Source organism: Octopus bimaculoides, chromosome 7, assembly GCF_001194135.2.
Source record: "Octopus bimaculoides isolate UCB-OBI-ISO-001 chromosome 7, ASM119413v2, whole genome shotgun sequence".
Taxonomy (NCBI): domain Eukaryota; kingdom Metazoa; phylum Mollusca; class Cephalopoda; order Octopoda; family Octopodidae; genus Octopus; species Octopus bimaculoides.
This window is the reverse complement of record NC_068987.1, coordinates 60,691,093-60,712,191: the sequence shown is the minus strand read 5'-3', so window position 1 is coordinate 60,712,191 and position 21,099 is coordinate 60,691,093. Positions and strand designations below refer to the sequence as shown.

Here is a 21,099-nt window from a genome sequence, read left to right as displayed (position 1 = left end):
ATATATATATATATATATATATATACACACACACACACACACAATCATATGTTTTCTACTGTGCAGCGCCTTGGACAAGTGTCTTCTATAGTCTTGACCTAATGAAAGCTTTGCCAGTAGATTTGGTAGATGGAAACTGAAAGAAGCTCATATATGCATATATATTTGTGAGTATATATGTGTATGTGTTTGTTTGCTGGTTTGTAAACAATGGTTTCACTAACATTGTCATTTGGTTTCTGGTTCTCCAAGTAAACATACCCAGGCAGTTTGTCTGATAAACAGGTGGATTATTACCTCACTTGAAAACAAGTGGGGGTGGGGGGTGGCAACAGGAAAGGCATCTCACTATTAAAAAATTCTACCCCAGCAGATTCTTGTCATACACGTACAAGCCTGGAAAAGATATTAAATCATAATGTTGATGGTATACACACACAAACATGCTGGTGCCATGTAAAAAGCACCCAGTACACCCTGCAAAGTGGCTGGCATTAGTAAAGGCATCCAGTCATAGAAATTATGTCAAAACAGACAGATTGGAGCCTGGGCAACTCCCTGGCTGGTCAGCTCCTGTCAAACCATCCAATTGATGCCAGCATGGAGAATGACTTATGATGATGATGATGATGATGAGTCATACGTGTATGTGTGTGTGTGTGTCTTTGTATCTCCTAGTTTTTGTATTATATATTAGTCGTAAGCGAGTGTCACCATCATACAAGCAGTGTCATTCATTTCCAATCTTTTGTGAAAACATATCTTGTCATGAGGAAATATTACCTTGCATGGAGACAAGAGAAGATTGCCAACAGAAAGGGCATATAGGGCTGCAGAGAATCTGTCACAACAAATTCCACTTTATCCCCATGCAAGCAGAGAAATGTGGATGATGAAACAATAATGATGAAGATTAATTACGCTGATGAGTTTGAAAAAGCAACAGAAAGAATGCGTCCAAGAAAGAGAACACATTCTTGAAGAAAGTAATTCCTTCCTTATTACTTTTTAAAAAAAGGGGTAAAGATGCCCTTCGGTCATGAATGTCCATGGGATTGCACCTAGAGAGTTATCCTCCGAGGCACAAGTCTAGGCAAGGTTGGTTATGGAGGACCAGCAGTCACCCATGCATACCAGCCTCCCCTCTTCGTGTCACCGATGTCCAAGGGAAAGGAAAAGGCTGATATAGATTTGCACCTCATTTCTACAGCTAAGAACAAAAAGGTGTTTTCAATAAAATTAATGAAGCTCTCTATTTTTGCTAGTTAGAGTACTCAATCGAAAAACCCCTATAGAATCAAAATCTACTCTTTATTGACATTTTGAACTATTGAGAACTAATTTCAGTTCTCTTGCTATAGAACTCACCCATATCAAATCAGCATTATACAAAATTGGAAGAAGTAAAAAAATGCTAACTCCATCAAAATTCATCTGAGCCTTTGTCTTCTTAAAAGTGAATTCCTACATTGAATATGATTCCCTGTTAGACATGACAAGTCATTTATACAACTTCTCCAATGTCATTCTTATTACCAATTATATGCTTTCCAGTTGACTCATCTAATAACCTTTTTCCGTGTTGGCAATAGGAGGTAAAATTACCAAATTGCCTTAAAGCAACTGTTAAAAATTATATTTTAACCAATGTTGTCCAGAAATTGTCATGACTGATGAATCAAATGAGAATATTTGATTACAAGGTGTTTTGTATCTTTTCTCAGTGACAGTGAGAAATTGAATTTGTGGGACAGTGAAATTTCCCAATGGCGAAATGGATAGGAATTAATTAATAACAAATGAAAGGAAAAGAAAACAGCTGAGTGACAGGCTTCAGAGTAACTTCCACTGTGATTAGCATTTTCCTATCACTTTACATTTTGGGTTTAGCTTTCAGAGTTGACATCTATACCTATGAACTTGATGAAGTAAGTACCTGTCATATATTAGGGTTAATACATCTCTGTCTCCACAATATCCTCTATCATGACTGTCATAGGGGGTTTAATTCTAGTAAAAGACATGCAATTGAAAAATGTAAGGCCTAGGCATTACAGAAGTGAGCAGAAGTTGAGCTATCAAGAATGTAGAAGCTGCTGATAAAATATTCTTTTCTACTCTAGGCACAAGGTCCGAAATTTTTGGGGAGGGGGCCAGTTGATTAGATCGACTCCAGTACGCAACTGGTACTTAATTTATCGACCCCGAAAGGATGAAAAGCAAAGTTGACCATAGCGGAATTTGAACTCAGAAAGTAAAGACTGACGAAATACCGCTAAGCATTTCACCCGGCATGCAAAAGTTTCTGTCACCTCACCACCTTGCTGCTGACAAAAGAAATTGAGATGGCTCTGGTTGAAAGAGGTGGATGAGTGAGATCGATAAATGCCGGTTTGACACAGGCTGAAGCTTGATCAATCAAAGTCAGGTTGTATGGATGAAGGTATATATTTTAAGATCAAAAATACCCAGTGACTCCAGGATATAACATTAACAATGGGCCAAAGTATTGCATCTGTGAGTGAATGTTAACCCTTTTGATACCAACCCGCCTGAAAACCGCCTCTGGCTCTGTAGTACAAATGTCTTGTTTCAAAAGTGCGGAAGTAAAATGTTCCACCAAACCTTAGTCACAATTTATGTTAACACTAGCTTAATGATAACTAAGTTATTTTACTAAATTCTTTGTTATATTTAAGATTAAAGGAAAGAAACATAGAAATATGGTAACAAAAGGATGAAACTAATTTTAAGAAAAAAGGGAAACAGTGGAGTGTATGACTTTGCAATAGTGTGTGACTATGATTTAAGTATGCTTCAATGATTTTATATTTTGAGTTCAAATTCACAGCAGGTGACTTGTATACAAATGAGCTTCAGATAAATACTATTGTCTTATTGTATCTCTTTCTCCTCGTTATCCCTCTCACTACCATCAGAGAATGTTTATTCTAGGAAGGTCACTGAATTGAGAAATATTTATGGAAAGGATACAGATATTTTATCTTTTACCTGTTTCAGTCACTAGACTGCAGCCATGCTGGGGCACCGCCTGGAAATTTTAGTTGAATGAATCAACTCTAGTACTTATTTTATTGGATTCTTTTTGCTGAACTGCTAAGTTACAGGGACATAAACACACCAACACCAGTTGCCAAGTGGTGATGGGGAGGGAGACAAACACAGACACACACACATATGTGTGTGTGTGTGTGTGCGCGCGTGCGATGGGCTTCTTTCATTTTCTGTCTACTACATCCACTCACAAGGCTTTGGTCAGCCCAAGGCTACAGTAGAAGACACTTGCTCAAGGTGGCATGCAGTGGGACTGAACCTGGAACCATGTGGTTGGGAAGCAAGCTTCTTATCACACAACCACTCCTGTGGCTATATATTTAAATTGTATCTACGTGAAAAAACTGACAAATGTTTGATGGATAAACTGAAAAAAAATGTAACGAGAGAGTAGGGAGATTTCAGAGAAATTAATTGTTGAATTTCCAAATAAAAAATACAATTTTAATGTGTTTAACATCCAAGAAAACTTAAATGTTGTAAACTGGATAATATACGACATTCATAGACCACATAATTAAGCAACATTTAATGTGTTGTAAGTGTATATAAACTATGAAGCACAACACATACAGATGAATTAATTGAAGACAAGCACTGCTGAAGTTAAGTCCTAAGTATTTCTTGAATAGATCCATAGAATGGAAATACCACTATGAATACCTAAGAGCAATCCACACAGTGAAATGCTTAGAGAATGGATCCTTTCACATAAGTTACAGAAGTACAGAAGTACATCTTATACCCATCAGGCAGTGGGGTTACTGATTTAGGGTCCAGTGTGAATCATCAAAATAAAAATACCGGTTGGAACCCCATCTCTGTGCCATCATCAATATCCTCATTGACACCATAGCTTTAACATGTTTTTTCCATACCAGCACTAGTTGGACAAAACTTCTTGAGGCAATGTTCTTCCTTTTGATACTATCCTCCTGACACTAATCCTTGTTTTTCAAGTAAGATATTTATTCCATTCCTTTGCATGTTGAACCATTGCCAGGCATTTTATTTATGGAAGTCATAAACACATCTGTACTGCTGAAACGATGCCAATGCAAAGAAACATGGAGCTCAAAAAACATACACAAGTAAGATGGATTTCCATATAGTTTCCATCTACAATTCTATTCACAAAGCATTGATATTGAAACTGAATGTTGGACACTATGATGAACTGCAGCTGTATGCCAAAGAGCCAAACTTGTCAAATTGTGTCATGCTTGTTATGGCTGTAAATTATGCTAATGGCACAAGTTGGCTGTGGAATACTCATCCATCTACACTGCAATTCAATTAGGAAGTGCCATTGATTGAACAATTGGAGGTTCTCTCAAGGCAACCATCGTAGTATTCTGTGTTCTAACACTACATTCACTTTTAAGTGAGGGTAAATATTACCTTTCAGTATTAATACTGCTTCTGTGGTTAATTAATAATTATTTTTTAATAAATGAGTATTTTTGTTATTTTCTTTGAAGCACATGGTGTTTATTTTAAATGAAGAATATTTTTGTAACAATTTGTTTGTTTTAATAATTTTAAAAATATTTATAGGTTTTCAGTGAAAATATTACATTAAATACCTCCCATAATGTTTATTAAGTTACAAGTTTACTTAGAATTGTTTTTAAGTCGTAGGCAATTTGTGTCTCATGATTAAATTGTAACTTATTCAGTTTGGTTGTTTTATTTATGTTAGTAATTTGTTATGGTTTGGAAATTTTTGTCATATCTCTATAATTTTATGTTCTTTACATTTTTTTCAAATAAGGAATTTATTTGGTTGACTTATTTTCTGTAATTTAATTTATATTTAATAGATATTGATCTCTGCAAGTCTATTTCAATGTCACATGGTTTAAGAACATTGATTCAAAAATAGTTTTGCTGGTTTACATTTGGTGTGTCTTGGGTGTACTTTTCTGTTTGGAATGTGTCATGGAATGCGAAACAGTATATCTATTGGTCTATGTTTATTAATTAATCTATATCTTTGAAGTTCTAGGTTAGTAATGCCTTAGGTTGTTATTATTTTTCAAGTTATGTATCGGTGGTTCAGTAAATTTTGCTTAATACACTTAGTTTGCTAGTTCTATTTTATTCTATAGTTTTTGAAGTAGTACTGTCCTCTTTGGAACATATTTCTTTGTTTTATAGATACTACTTTTAAATTTTTATGCATTGTAGCTACAGGTTTAATACAATTTTGTTTATATTTGATGTTAGCATTTGCAATAATAAGCATGTATAGACAAAATGGACATATTACTCTAATGTTTCCCTCCTGCTACTTGTCTATTGATTTCCATGTAGTGTTTGTTTTTCATGTTGTTGACACAGGCTGATTGAACGGTAATGCCCAGGAGTCGAAATCATAGTGATATCCATTAGGTAGCTGATGATGGAAATATATGTTTGACAGGGTTGTTGCCTTGAATCTTTTATATCTTGGAGGTCTAGTTATTTTGAGTTGTCCTTATATGCAGGGTTGAACATGTTAAAAGATTTTATGGTGGTTTTGTTGTTTGTATCATTACATATATTGATATTGTATGATTGTTTTCATTGGCAATCTTATCATGCTAGGATAATAATTAGAGGATACTGTTCTATATTTAAGAGATGAGGAATTATGTACATTATTTACATGTGATGGCTATTTGTCCTCATCTTCTTTGCTGTTAACACAATTTTTTTCGACCGATATACCTTCCGGCTTTCATCAGGTGTCTTGGGGAAATTTCAAACCTGGGTTCTCATTCCTAAGGTATTTTTTGATGTTATTATTATTATTATTATTCAGGTCACTGCCTGGAATCGAACTTGGAATCTTGGGGTTAATAGCCTGCACTCTTAACCACAATGCCATATACCCACGGGCATATGGTGTTGTGGTTAAGAGACACCTGATGAAGGCTGGAGGGTATATCAGCCGAAATGTTGTGTTAACAAACAAGATGAGGACAAATATCCATCAAATGTAAATAATTAGAGATTTCTAACTTTGGGAGGTTCTTTGGGATATATGTAAATATGCAGGTTTGACCTCTTTCAGTTTCTGTCTAACAAATCTACTAACAAGGTTTTCGATGGCCAAGGACTATAGTAGGTGACACTCACCAAAGGTTCCATGTAATGGGACTGAACTCGAAACTACATAATTGGGAAGCACATTTCTCAACCATGCATATATGTTTGTGCATATGTATGTATTAACTTTTAATTTTTCATTCTGCTAAAAAAATTTTCTATGTGAAAAAGCCCAGTTCTGTAATGATTCTGTTAAAGGATAGGAATAAATGATAGAAGAGATTAAAATTCTCATCTTTACATTACAGAGTTCCTTATTTCTTCCAAAATGAATGTAATCAGGGTTAGTATGATTTTTGTGATATTATGTGTTTCGGGAATGGCTGAACTTACAATCTTGTGCAGGAAGTTATGAGTTACGCAAACAAGTTTTATTTGGAATGGATGGAAAAGAAACTGATTTTAAAACAGTGTTGTAATTTCATCCATTTTTGGTGAGATTTGCTTTTTTGATATGCCCAGACCTTTTGAAGATGTTTGGAGTTGCAGATATGAACTGGAACAGATCACAACTATGATTATACTTTTTTGCATCACGTAACTGTTATTCGACCCTTTTGATACTAAACCACTGAACACTGCCCCTAGCTCTATGATAAAAACTTCCTGTTTTAAAGAGATGTAAATTAAAACTGTCCCTCAGAATTTCATGTTAGTGTTTAGTTTCCAAACACTAGTTTGATGATGATAAAGTTAATTTACTAAATTATGAATTTATTTTTTCAACAGAAATATGATAACAAAAGAGTTAATTGTAATTTTTTTTTGTTTTTGTTTTGCTATCTATGGGTGTGGTGTATTTTCTGTGTTGGCTGTAATCATGATGGCAACATTGTTATAGACATTCCTACAATATAATTCTTAATAAATCATTTTTGGTTCTGGATCCAGCAGAGTTAACACTGTCAATAGACAAAACAGATTATATTACTAGTGATCTGGGATCAAATTTTGCATATTTGGTTCTAATTTTTAAATACTAAATACACACAATGTATCTAAATATATTTTTTTCTCTCTTTTTTATTGTGATATCATCCATGTACTATGTGAAAGGTACTGAGATACTTCAGAAATAAATTTTTGAAGTGTGTGTGTGTGTGTGTGTGTATTTGTGTTTGGGTGTGGTTGAGAATGTGGATTTGTTGAGTGGGATGTCAGGATGTTAATGTCATTTAGTGTTCTTGAAGAGTGCAGTGAGTAATGGTAAATTTATTCATTGCTTTATTCACTGCACAGTTAATGTGTTTCCACTGAAGCCGTTCCCTTCTTTTACCGGCTTTAATCATATACAGAGGCATAGCCTTCAAAGGTGTCTAGTACTTATTTCTCGTAAGATATGAAAATGGTACGTGGACATAGACATGAGTGGAGATTGCTTAGTTTGAAAATACTGTTTTACAACAAATACACGCGCATGTGAATGTGTGTATACACACACACACATATATATACATACACATTTTATATACACACAGGTATCTATTCTTTTACTTGTTTCAGTCATTTGACTGCAGCCATGGTGGAGCACCACCTTGAAGAGTTCTAGTCAAACAAATTGACCCCAAGGCTTATATTTCATGCCTAATACTTGTTCAATCAGTCTCTTCTGCTGAGCCATTAAGTAACAGGGATGTAAACATACCAACACTGATTGTCAAGTGGTGATGGGGGGAACAATTATACAGACAGGTGTATAATATATATGCATGCATTTATAAAGATACATATATAATATATATAAACACACACACATATATGTAGGTATATACACACACATATTTATATAAATACAACAGGTGTTGTTGGATCCTGTTGAACTGCCCAATCCATGACAGCACAGAATACAAATGTTAAATTATGAATTATGATGATGATACACAAACACATAATGCACTTCCACCTACTTAATTTCATTTACAGGGCAATTAATTAATCAACCCAATACTGTAAGAGTAAGTTCAAAATCTGAAATCACATAGTTATGATGAAGCAAACACAGACCGTCATTGTCATCATTATTATTTAATATCCTCGTTTCCATGCCGGCATGGCTTGGTTGGTTTGATAAAGACAGATGAGACAGAGTTTGCATTTATGTAATTTCCAACACATAATGCTTGCTGCCCTAAACAAGATCATAAAGCGCGGCCTAAACACTGTTGGCTTTCCTTCTCTGCTTGAACTTCAGGGGATAAACGACCTGATGGTATGACAATTTTCCTGTCTCATGGCAGTAGGCCCCTCATCTGAGATTCCACATGCTGTGACTCCATCTCCAATGGCAATTTGGTGTTTTCAGCTACAAGCCCAGGTTCTGCTGCTCATCAGGCCGAGAAGAACAAACTATCAAAGTGTCAGCTGCTCTCTGACAGGTTTATGGTTGAGCCAATGACAGTGGAGACCTCCAGCATTCTTGCCTCCAGACATACACCTGCTCACTGCTATCAGGGTGGAGATGCTTATCTGCATGTGCAAGCCCTGTGAGTCAGAGTGGTTGTGCCAGCACATCTCCTTCACTGTCCACCACCTTTTCCTGTAAGATGGTCTGAATTACAAGAAATTGAGATGTTGAAAGAATTTTTTAGCATGCTACCCACAGTTGGTCTGTACATAAATATTGTCTTTGTGTTTATACCCTATATTACTAGATTCCAGCTGTTCTCGTTAACACATAATACTTCAATGGGTAGAACTTGGAGTCATAGAATTATAAGAGAAAGCAAAGAATGGAGTTTATGTAAATAAAATAGTAGAGTTAATTGGTTAATTGACTATTAATCACCAGTGAAATTCAAACTCATAAAGTAGGACATAGCTAAATAGTGAAAGGCATTTTAGTTGCATACTCTTACATATGTTACTTTTGGACATAAGAGAGAAGAAATATGGAGGAAGAATTTGTACACAGGCTATAATTAATCAGATTGTATCAGAGATTGGATTCTTGTATCAGGAAATAATATAATATATGGAGATAGAGCAGTGAACTTAGAATAAAGCACTTTTCCCACTGAAATACAACTATTCAGTGGTTCAGAAAATCAACTTAAACATATAGGTACAGGCATGGCTGTGCGATTAAGAAGCTCACTTTGTATCCATGCGGTTTGGGGTTCAGTCCTACAGTGCTGTACCATGAGCAGGTAGGTGTCTTCTACTATAACCCTGGGCTGATCAATGACTTGTGAATGAATTTGGCAGATGGAAACTGCATGGAAGCTTGTTGTACATATGTATGCGTATGTCTTTGTGTTTACCTGAACCACCACTACTACTTGACAACCTACGTTGGTTTGTTTACATCCCCGTAAAGTAGCAGTTTGGAAAAAAGAGGCCTACAGAATAAGAACCAAGCTACTTACCACACAGCCACTCCTGCATATATATATATATAGGCACATGCATATATACATATGACACACATATATACACATATGCACATATATATATGATTGGCTGCCAGAGCCCAATGAGGTATGTTCATGTACCGAGCGCATGAAACTAAATTCCATGGGGTTGAATCAAACTGATTTAAACAACAATATAAGGTTGAGTAAAAAGTAAACTATATTTTAAACCATGAAGAATGTGTACTGGATTTTTGAAGAGTTCTGAATGCTTTTTAAACATTTTTTTTGAAATTGTCTGATAATACAGACACAGACTTGCCCAAATGCATCAATAAATTAACATTGATATTTTTTTCATTGTTGTTACAATCATCTGAAATGGAACTGTCAAAGTGCGATATTCGAGCAATTTTGCTATTCAACTTCAAAAAAGGATGTAAAGCAGCTGAAACTGCTCGCGATATCAATGACGAAATGACCAGTGAGTGGTCAGCTCGCAAATGGTTTAACCTTTTCGTTACTGTATATATTTTGAGATGCTCTGTGTTTCTTTCAATAACTTTAAATATAAGAAAGAATTTAGTAAAATAACTTAGTTATCATATTGACTGATAATAAAGAAGTGGAATTGAACCAGTGCGTGTGTTAATAATATTGACATAATAACTCTCCCTAGACACAACAATATAAAATCATCATTTAACAACCGTTTTTTATGCTGACATGGGTTGGACGGTTTGACAGGAGTTGGCCAGCTGGAGGGCTGCCTGAGCTTCATTTGTCAGTTTTCGCATGGTTTCTATGGTTGAATGTCCTTCCTAACACCAATCATCATCACTGTATTGACCAAACTATCAGATGTTGTTATACACCACTGGTCACAATGCTCTTCATTGCAATGTTGCAGATTATGAATGATACCATTCCACTAGCTGGGCTGGTATACCAACACTATCCCTGAATGAGATGCTAGTTCATTGCAGGGTTACCCATTTAGGGTTCAGTGAACTGGAGTAATGTGAAATGAAGTATTTTGTTGAAGATAATGCACTCCCGATCTCGGAATTGAAACCACGATCTTGCAATGATGAGTTCAACACCCTAACCATTAGGTCCATCTTTCTCAATTGGAGTCCATATGGTTCCTGAGGGTACTTATAAGATTTTTTGGGGTCCACGCAACAAAATAGTAAATTGAAAATCCACAATAGTATTTTAAGTGCCCCTGGAAAAAATTTTGCTTTAGATGTATGTATTGCAAGAAATAGCTTAGTTTCTTTCTCTAACATTTTACATGATTCAACTTACACAAATTAATGTGTGAAAAACAAAATATGAATTTTGAAAGAAGGATCTATAAAATTAGTTTCTAAACATCAAATGGTTAGGGGGGGGACTAGAATAAAATAGTATTCAAAGGGGTCCATAGATAATGGTTGAGAGCCCCTGCACTAGGCCATGTGCCTTCATAAACATACATATACATACACAATTTAGAAATGAATATAGATGTATAAATTATTTACCTTTGAACGATGGATATCGCCATCATCAGTCTCTCCAACACCAAGAAGCTTTCTGGATTTTAAGCGACTGTGTAAATCACCACTACTGTGCTTCCTAACAAAAGAAAAAGAAAATAAGAAATAAATTATTTGTTATTTAGTTTTACAAAAGCAACAAACAGAAAACTTAGTAAAAACTTAATATCTGATACACTGTTGTGTCTGGGGAGAGTCATTTTCTTATTGTGCCTTAAAATTTAACACACTCACTGGTAAAATTTCCACTTATTTCTTATTTTTATTTTCCTAAAATTTTCGTTGCATCTTGCAACCTTTTCAATAGTCAGTGTGTTAAATTTTAAGGCACAATAAGAAAATGACTCTCCCCAGACACAACAGAATATGCTTCAACACACGAAATCACATAAAAAATCTTGCAAACCAAATCCAAAAACGAAATCTGATACACTGTTCTTCATATAACTTTTCTTGTTATAACATACTTTAACAAGTTTTTTAAGTAGAATAAAAGAAAATATGGTTGTGTATAACTGGAATATTGCTTGTAAGACATGCTAGAAACAACAGTCAAATTTCCTTCAATTCACATTCTATTGTCTTAAAACACATTAGATAACATAGTCCTTCATGCTTTCTGCATATAAAATGCATTTGATCAGATAACCACTATTGAATCTAAGTCTACCTAGAGATAAACACACAGTACTGCTCAATCTAGGCTGGTCTGGGATAATCCAGACAAGACTACTACTAAATTTAGGCTGATATGAGATTATCTAGATAAGACAACTGCTCAGTTTAGGCTAACCTGAGGATAAATCAAACATGATTGGTTAATCTAGACTGGGTAAACTATTCAATATAGGGTGATCCACAAATATACATACAAGACTTCTCTATCTAGGATGAGCTGGGGACAGACACAGGATTGCTTGGTCTAGACTGAGCTGAGGATGAATGCCTAAGACTAGTCAATCTAAACTAATCTGGGATGACAGAAACAACAAAAGGCAGCGAGCTGGCAGAAACGTTAGCATGCCGAGTGAAATGCTTAGAGGTATTTCATCTGCCACTATGTTCTGAGTTCAAATTCCGCCGAGGTCGACTTTGCCTTTCATCCTTTTGGAGTCGATAAATTAAGTACCAGTTACGCACTGGGGTCGATGTAATCGACTTAAACCCTTTGTCTGACCTTGTTTGGTCTGCTGCTATAATGGGGTTAAAGTCTCTGATGAGTTTTAGTCATTCATGTTAACCCAGTACTTCTGGTATTGTTACAATATGAAACAAACACACACATTTGTTCAAGCAGTGCCAATATGAAGACAGGCACACAGACACACACACACGCTAAATGATGGTATCAATTTCCTGAAAAACTCATTGGAAAGTTACTATGACAGTAGTCTAAATATTTTAACAACACTTCAGGTCTCAATAAACTACTTCACTGCATCTCTTGTTCTGCATCATATAATCTTCACCATAATCCGTCAGGTACATAAATCATGAACAGACTCCTTTTGCTAAAACTAAATTACTTTAGTTGATTACATTTCTGTAGTTCCGAGTTATTAAATTGGCAAAGGTTGAGTAAACTATATTGGATATTAGACCAGTAAAATATATTGGATACATCTCACTATATTACATGTAAGACTGGTAAAGACTTAGATCAAATTATTAGCCTTGGTTTCCAAGTATTTTTTGTTTTCCATTGTTCCATATTTTGCTTGAAATATTTATTGATTAGGAGACTGTGATGCTTTATAGTTATACCACTCCACTACCTCTCAATAAAACTTAACAACAACAACAATAAGGATCTTATACATGAGTAGACATGTTTTAACACCAGGCTGGAAGCAAGAGACTGTAAGACAGTGACATTCTTTGTTCTGACATCATCCAATATGTGACACAAACACACGCACATGTATATACACACACGTACGTATACAACAAGCTGACAAGCTCCTCTCAGTTTCTGTCCACCAAATTCACTCACAAGACTTTGGTCAGCCTAAGGATATAGTAAAAAATACTTGCTCAAAGTGCCACACAGAGCAATTGAACCCAGAACCAGGTGATTGGGAAGCAAACTTCAAAACCATGCAGCAGCTGTATAGAAATGGAAGGCACAGTCAACCCAACAGGATTAGATCTCTAAATATAAAAACCTGAAACTAAAACCAACACAGGACTGCTCATGCTGCATTGACTGTGGGATACACAATAGCTAAACACAAGGTATTTTAATCTAGGATCAACGATGTTGGTGAGTTTCTTCTGACAAAGGATAAAACCAAATTTTTGAAGAAAAATAACAGGTGACTGGTTCAACAAACATCTTAAAATGCAATACTTGACGGTATCAGGACAAAATCTCCTGAGGACAAATGTTAAACAAAAATATCAATGAATAAATATTTTAGATTTTTTTATAAAATTTCACTTTCCTAAAATTCTAATTGTAAAGAAAGAACAATATCCAGGGGGATATTGACTGCCAGGGGATTTTGTCCTAGTACCTACTTGGACACATTATCATTGTTGCTTGCTGGATTCATTACCCTCGATCAGGTGGCCCGACTTAGGTTGATCAAACCGAGGCCTGTGCCTATGCAGCATTCTACTGACCCCACTGAACACCTTTCAGCCAGAGTCATCCAGACCAGTGATTTTCAAGTGAGGTCCATATGACCCTTGGGTGTCTATATAAATTTTTTCTTTTTTTTTGTTAAAATTTGTGGAAAAAATTGCTTACACTTCTTCAATACACCAAAATATCTAAATTTTTTTAATGCAATTCCTAATAATATTTAATTCTAAAAATATGAAGGGGTTTTTTTAAAACATCAAACAGCTATGGGGGTCCACCCCAATAAAATAGGAATCAAAGGAGTCCATAGGTAGAAAATTGTTGATGTTTTCTTAGCAGTTTCTGAATTGTTCTTGATGGCTCTTTTTCTGTTCATTCCTGTAATGCCCAGGGTTGCATAAGCCTTACTCAGTGTATGACCTGCAAACTCCTGACTGCCAAACTCCATTGACAAACCCCTTATACTTTACTCATTCTTGTGGCAGTCCTCCACAAATTCCCAATACATAATTCTCTTCTTCCCTTGCACTTCCTCTATCCTCTCCTCCCTAATATCCTCCTCTATTCTCTCCTCCCTTAACCCTCTAACATCCAGATTATTCTATCAAATGTAATATTTGCTAATTCAGATTGTTTTGAATTAATCATGCATTATCTTGTAGCTCTGAGATTTCAATGATGTGATTGCATACTTTTAGGTGTGAAGGCCAGTTCTGGTCAGTTTAAACATAAAACAGGTAAAAAATTTGGGGCTGGATATGGCCAGTTTAAATGCTAAAGGGTTAATATACTGCAAGCACATATTTTTATCAAAAAATGATGGAAATCAAATATGACTTTATTGATTCTTTTCTTTTTTTCCTTCTTTTTACTTACAGGGCTATTCAGAAAAAAATTAAAATATTTTTGCACAAGGCCAATAATTTTCAAGGGAGGGAGTAAGTTGATTACATCGACCCTAGTGCTTATTTCATCAACTGGTACTTATTTTATCGACCCTGAAAGGATGAAAGGCAAACTCAACCACGAGGGAATTTGAACTCAGAACATTAGGACAGATGAAATGCTTCTAAGCATTTTGCCTGGTGTGCTAATGATTCTGTCAACTTGCCGTCTTAGAACAAATAAAAATATAAATAAGAAATATTTGCACCCTAAACCTCAAAAATACAAACAATTAAAGCTACAGGAAGTTATTAAGTAATTCCTTATTTACTCAATAATTACCAAATCTATATAAAGTTTGTCTTTTTCAATATTTTTTAAATATTATCTTAATTCATCCATGATGAACCTAGTTACATTTCATACCGCACCTAGCGACATCTCATGGCGCACCTAGCAACATTTCAAGACGTACCTAGTGACATTTCATGGTGCATTGTTTGAGAATATATAGAATGATGAAACTAAACATTCTACCATTTCTATCAAACTACAATGCATTAAGAACAATAACAACAACACTATAGTACAATCTAACTAATATATTTCTACATATATAATTTCTTTCAGCTGCATTTGAAGTTAGGGAAGCCTTGTTGCAATTCAACAAAAATTTCAACATTCCAATTCACTATGTCACCAGTCTTGTGGAAGAGGAACTTTGAAAGTGTTTATAAAAGTAGGGCTATGCTTAATGTAGACTACACTCCTACATTTCCGTTGCATAATTACAAGAAATATTTAACCTAATATTTACCGAATATAAAAAAAAATGTTTCCTCTACGTGTGTTGTTTTTATGTCAATGTATTTTCACAAATTACTACTACAACTAAGTACATTTGAGACAGTTTGTATTGTGGCAGTGTGATAAGAAGTTGGCTTCCCAACCACACATTCAAGTTTAATCCTACTGCATGGCACCTTGGGTACGTGTCTTCTATTAAAGCCCTGGGCTGACTAAATCCATCTGAGTGGATTTGGTAGGCAGAGAATGAAAGAACTGGTGTGTGTGTGTGTGTGTGTGTGTGTGTGTGTGCAGGTGTCGCTGTGTGGTAAGAAGCTTGCTTTCCTATCACATGGCTCTGGATTCAGTCCCACTGCATGGCACCTTGAGTGAGTGTCTTTTACAATAGTCTCGGGCCAACCAAAACCTTGTGAGTGGATTTGAAAAGTAAAAACTGAAAGAAGCCATTTGTCTGTCTGTGTTTGGATGTATGTATGCATTTTTCTGTGTGTGTGTCTGTCCCCCCATCACCACTTGATAACTGGTGTTGATGTGTTTACATCCCCATAACTTAGCAGTTCAGCAAAAGAGACTGATAGAATAAGTACTAAGCTTTAAAAAAAAGGCCTGGGGTCAATTTGTTTGACTAAAACCCTTCATGGCAGTGCTCCAGCATGGCCATAGTCAAATGACTGAAACAAGTAAAAGAATAAAAGTATATGTGTGTGTGTGCATGCATATTATGTGTGTGTGTGTGTGTGCTTGTGCCCCACAACTGCTTGACAGCAAACATTAGTTTGTTTACATCCTCATAACAGCAAAAAAGACCAAAAGAATTAAAGCTTAACAAAAAGTACTGGGTTGATTTATTGACTAAGCCCTTCAAGGCAGTACCCCAGCATGGCCGTAGCCTAATGACTGTAACAAGTAAAAGATAAAAAGAGATAGATATGAATATATTTCTTATTGTATTCGATTTCTCATGTAATAAATTTCAATATTCACACCATCAATTGCTTGTCCTTCACTGGAAATACTAAAAGAGGTGTGCCACACACTTAACTAGAAACCGTGCATTACAGAACCAGGGCAGTCTCAGATAGGTTGGTATCAACAGGGCTAATCATTGTTATCATTTTAAACATACTTTTCCACGCTTGCATGAGTCAGACGAACCTTGTTGAAGCAGATATTCTACAGCTGGATGCCCTTCCTGTTGCCAACCCTTGTAAAGTAATATTTTCTCATGGTTAGACATATTTTTCATCCAGCTGTAAAAACCCTACCAAAACAGACACAGTAGCATAGGGTAGTTTTTCTACCTGGCCAGCTACTATGGACCGTCCTACTCATGCATGCATGGAAGATGGATGTTAAACGATGATGATTTTCAATAACTGAACTCTTCAAGATAAAAATTAAAACTAAAATGATGTTAGTTTTAATTTTTGTCTTGAGTTTGGTTAACGAATGAAAGTGCTAATAAAGAGTTATCCAAAATTTTGACTGCTTCCTTTTTCTCAATATACAATATCTGTACACCACTTTAAATACTGTATACACACATGCGCATACAGAGGTAAACCTAGAAAGATGTGGGACGAGGTGGTGAAATATGATCCTCAGTTGTTGAGTCTCACATAAAAGGCAACCACACCAGTGACACTAAAAGGCAATTGTGCCAGTGACACATAATAGGCACGCCAGCCAGTGATGTAAAAAAGGTGCCCAGTATACTCTGTAAAGTGATTGGTATCAGGAAGCACAGCCAGCCATAGAAACCAAGCCAAAACAGATGATTGGAGCCTGAAGTAGCTCTTTGGCTTACCAGCTGTGGTCAAACTGTGTAACCCATGCCAGCATGGAAAACGAATGTTAAATGACAATAATGATGATGATGATGATGATACACACATGATAGCTTCTCTCAGTTTCTGTCAATCAAACCCATTCACAAGGATTTGGGTTGGCCTTGGGCACCAGTAGAAGACGCTACCTGAAGGTGGTGCGCAGAGAGACAGAACACAAGACCACGCAGTTGGGAAGCAAGTTTCTTAACCATACAACCATGTCTGAACTTACTGAATGTGGATGAAATTTCACCCAACCATGATGAATACACTAATTTGTCGACTCATAAAAAAATAAAAGAAAAAAAAACAAGTTGGTAAGAAAGACATGAAAGTGCTTATTTTCTGAAGTAATATTCTCACATGATAATTGAAAGGGTTAAAGTGATTTTGTTTTCACTCCTGCTGTACACAAATCATCAAAGACAACCTTTAATATTGATTGATACTTTGCATTAGTTAAATTCCACTTCTTAATCCTTTCATGTTGGCAAAGAAATGTAACAGAATGTCAATGATCAAAGCTAGATCTACTTTTGAGCAACTGTCTGCAGTTTAAACAGACTCTCAGCCAGATAGTAGATATAAAGATTAGTGGGATGCTGCCTACAGATTCAGAGAGTAGGTTAGTGGGATCTGGAAAATTCAATAATCAAACTGCCTTAGAAAGCGAAGTTTTGTTTAGTGATGATGAAGGAGAAGAAGAGGAGAAAAGGAAGGATTTTTATGATGATGATGATGATGATGATAATAATAAGATCACTATAATGATAAAGCTATTGTTTAGCCTCTGATCAAGCAGAGATACAATGCAGTGTATTCCAGCTGTGACTATCACAATATTTTGGGAAAATGTCAAAAACTGCATCATCATCATCAAGTTGTTGTTACGATGATAGTGATCACAACATATAGAAAGAAAAATGCTCCAGTTACAGTACAATCATATATATATATGCCTACATCAAAGCACAACTCTTTAACTGAAGACAAGGTCCAAGTGAAAGAAAATATCACAAGCTATCTTAATATTTCAGGATTAAGAGTATATCGATGATAATGCTTATGAGAAGGTTTTATCTAATACGACAGAAGTTACGTAGATAATTGGATAACTGAAACCAAAGTTTGGGAACTATCGTTTTCATCAAATGTCTGTCTTTTCATACAGGCATGGACTGAACACATCTGTCACACAATATTTTGCTAGATATGGTAATTGGTTACCTAATACTTGAGCCCCAGCATCCTGAGATTTCATATTATTACTGTCAATGCTCTGTTAACTCACTACCTTGACACATTGGAGGATAATAAATAAAGTATTAGTTATGCTATCTGTTCATAGGTTTGGATGCTTTTTGGTCACAGGCTTACCTGATCATGGCTAAACTGAGGCTGTATAAGCACAATAAGCTTATAGCAAAGTTAAATGACTACACACACATCATATATACGTACACACATATCAAAACTGAGATTATGTCAAAGTCAAATTAAACTAATGTGTTCTAATTATTTGTTAGGGATATAAAAAAGAAACACAACTCTATTGGAATGTTAATGCTTTAATATTGCATTCTTGAATTCCATACAGATGGAATAACAAAAATTAACAGTAATTTTTATTGTATTTTATTGTTATTATTTTTTTTATTTGTTGCCATTTTTTCATAACAATATGGTTTGTTTGTAGATTTATTATCTTTCTAAAGCACAAGCATATTAAAACTTTTACGGTCTGTGTACCACTTTGGACAACTGTCTTCAACTGTCATGCCAGGCTGACTAAAACCTTGTAAGTAGATTTGGCAGAAGGAAAGCATAAGAAACCCGTTCATATGTACGTTAGGTGCATGTATGCATGTTTGTCGCCTTGTCTTGATATCATGTGACAGTTGTAAAAGAAGCGTCACTGTCATACAAGCAGTGTCAATCATTTCAAATCTTTAACGAAAATATATGTCCAGCCATGGGGAAATATTACCTTGCTAGGAAACAGGTGAAAGTTGGTGACAGGAAGGGCGTCTAGCCATAGAAAATCTAACTGAATGAATTCCATCTCACCCAAACAAGCATGGAAAAAATGATGATGATAAAATAACAATGATGACAACATTGCTAAGTGTTGTCATTGATATTGTTGAGTAGCTTCAGTTAGGTTTAGTTAAATAGGCCTATAGGTAAGAATAAGCTGTTTGAAGAAGCTCTCTACTGTTACCCTAGCTGTGGGTACCTTGTCCTTTATTTCTGAGGTATGATACTTAAATACAACATGGTCTTTGAAGAATATTTGCAGAGAGATATTTAGCTGCTTAACCCTGACATTTGTTGCATTTAATTTTATTACCTTTAATTTTAAAAAAAAATGTACCAAAGACAGAATTTACAACATGCACCATGTTGAATCTTTAAGGAATCACTCAACCTGCTAAATATAGCACCCAAAGCTCCTCCAAATCCCACAATATCTTAAAAAAAAAAAAAAAAAAAAAAAAAAGGTGTATTCAATAATTTAGTCCAAAATATATACTGTCAAAATAAAAAATGTAATGTTTACAAATAGAATACTGTTGACTAAAATTTTGCCCAATCAGAAGAGACATGAAGCTACACAGCTGTTCAACAGATACCAATCTGAAGAAACTATTAGGTTTTAAATAATGGGGATTTTCAAGGAAAAGATCTGGAAGTTGCTGGTGCTAGTTACAAATATCTCTCAGCAAATTCTCTCTAAATAAAAGAACAACCTGTTAACTCTTTCTTTGTCATATTTCTGTTGAAATACATTGCCTTTGTTTCAATTAATTTTAAAACTAATGGAGAATATAGTAAATAACATTTGTCATCATTAATCTGGTGTTTGGAACACACATGTATTAAATTTTGATGGAAGGTTTTATATCATTTAAAACAAGAACTTTGTATTATTGAATCAGCAGCAGTCTCAGGGAAGTTGGTATCAAAAAGGTTAAAGTCTTCCAAAATTTATCATAGTAAAGAAAGAACATTAATGGCTTGGACACTGGTCAGTTAAGGTCAGCTTGATCCAACATAATGTTTAACATGTATATTCCCTGATGCTCAGATATTTCAGTTACTTCAAACCATTTAAATAAAAGAGAAGATATCAATTGCATAGGCAATCCAGAATCTGAGAAGTCTAGACATTGTTTTGGACCATCAGATGACAGGCTGTATTCTCTGAAAGCATTTCACAATGTATTTAGTTAATTCTACTTTACCTGCAGAAAACAAGCAAACTTCTATATATCTCATCAATAACAGTTTAAAGAATAAAAATAACTGACATGAAACTGCTCACCAAGCTGTTGGAAATGGATTTTGAGAAGATTCTTCACGGGAAGATTTACCCTACACAAGATCAGTGCCAAGGCAATAAATAGGCAAAATTCTTTGAGTATTGAACAGAAGGCCTTACAATGTTTGTTCCAATACTCTGTGCTCTGAGTTCAAATTCAGCCAAAACTAACTTTGCTTTCCATCTTTTGAGAGCTAATAAAAAATATGGATTCAGGGTTGTGGATTGATGGGACTGTAAGAATGTTAGAATAGATGCTTTACAGCATTTGTTCCAACTCTTTGGATTCTGAGTTCAAATAAAGCTTACCATTGCCTACTAGGGTGGTATATTTCACCCATGGCCTGGTTTAACATGCCATGGCTACCTTTAGTGATGCCCACTCTGTTGCAAGTATTCAGGCCAGGCTCCCAGTTTGAGTATAACACCCACTCCCTCTCATCAGTCCTGGAGGTTCTGAAAGAGGTCACAGGATTTCGGATTACAAAGACATCATGGTTCTGGAATGGTAGGTAAGGAATGTTCATGTGTTTGGTAAAATTCCTTTTGAGAAGACAACAGTTTAGGAAGCAAAAGAATCTGAATTTAGAGGTAGGGTTATACACAA

At 35.3% G+C, this 21,099-nt stretch overlaps 1 protein-coding gene across 10 annotated transcripts in view; it reads right to left on the bottom strand.

Annotated features, from left to right (window-relative positions):
• The window catches only part of LOC106867691 (tumor protein p53-inducible protein 11), a 553,124-nt gene that overhangs the window by 140,997 nt on the left and 391,028 nt on the right, over nt 1–21,099 (bottom strand). For all 10 annotated transcript variants that reach the window (XM_014912640.2, XM_052969715.1, XM_014912637.2 and 7 more), the window contains exon 2: nt 11,048–11,141. In XM_014912640.2, the coding sequence (XP_014768126.1) occupies nt 11,048–11,141 (94 nt within the window). The remainder of the gene's footprint in view (nt 1–11,047; nt 11,142–21,099) is intronic.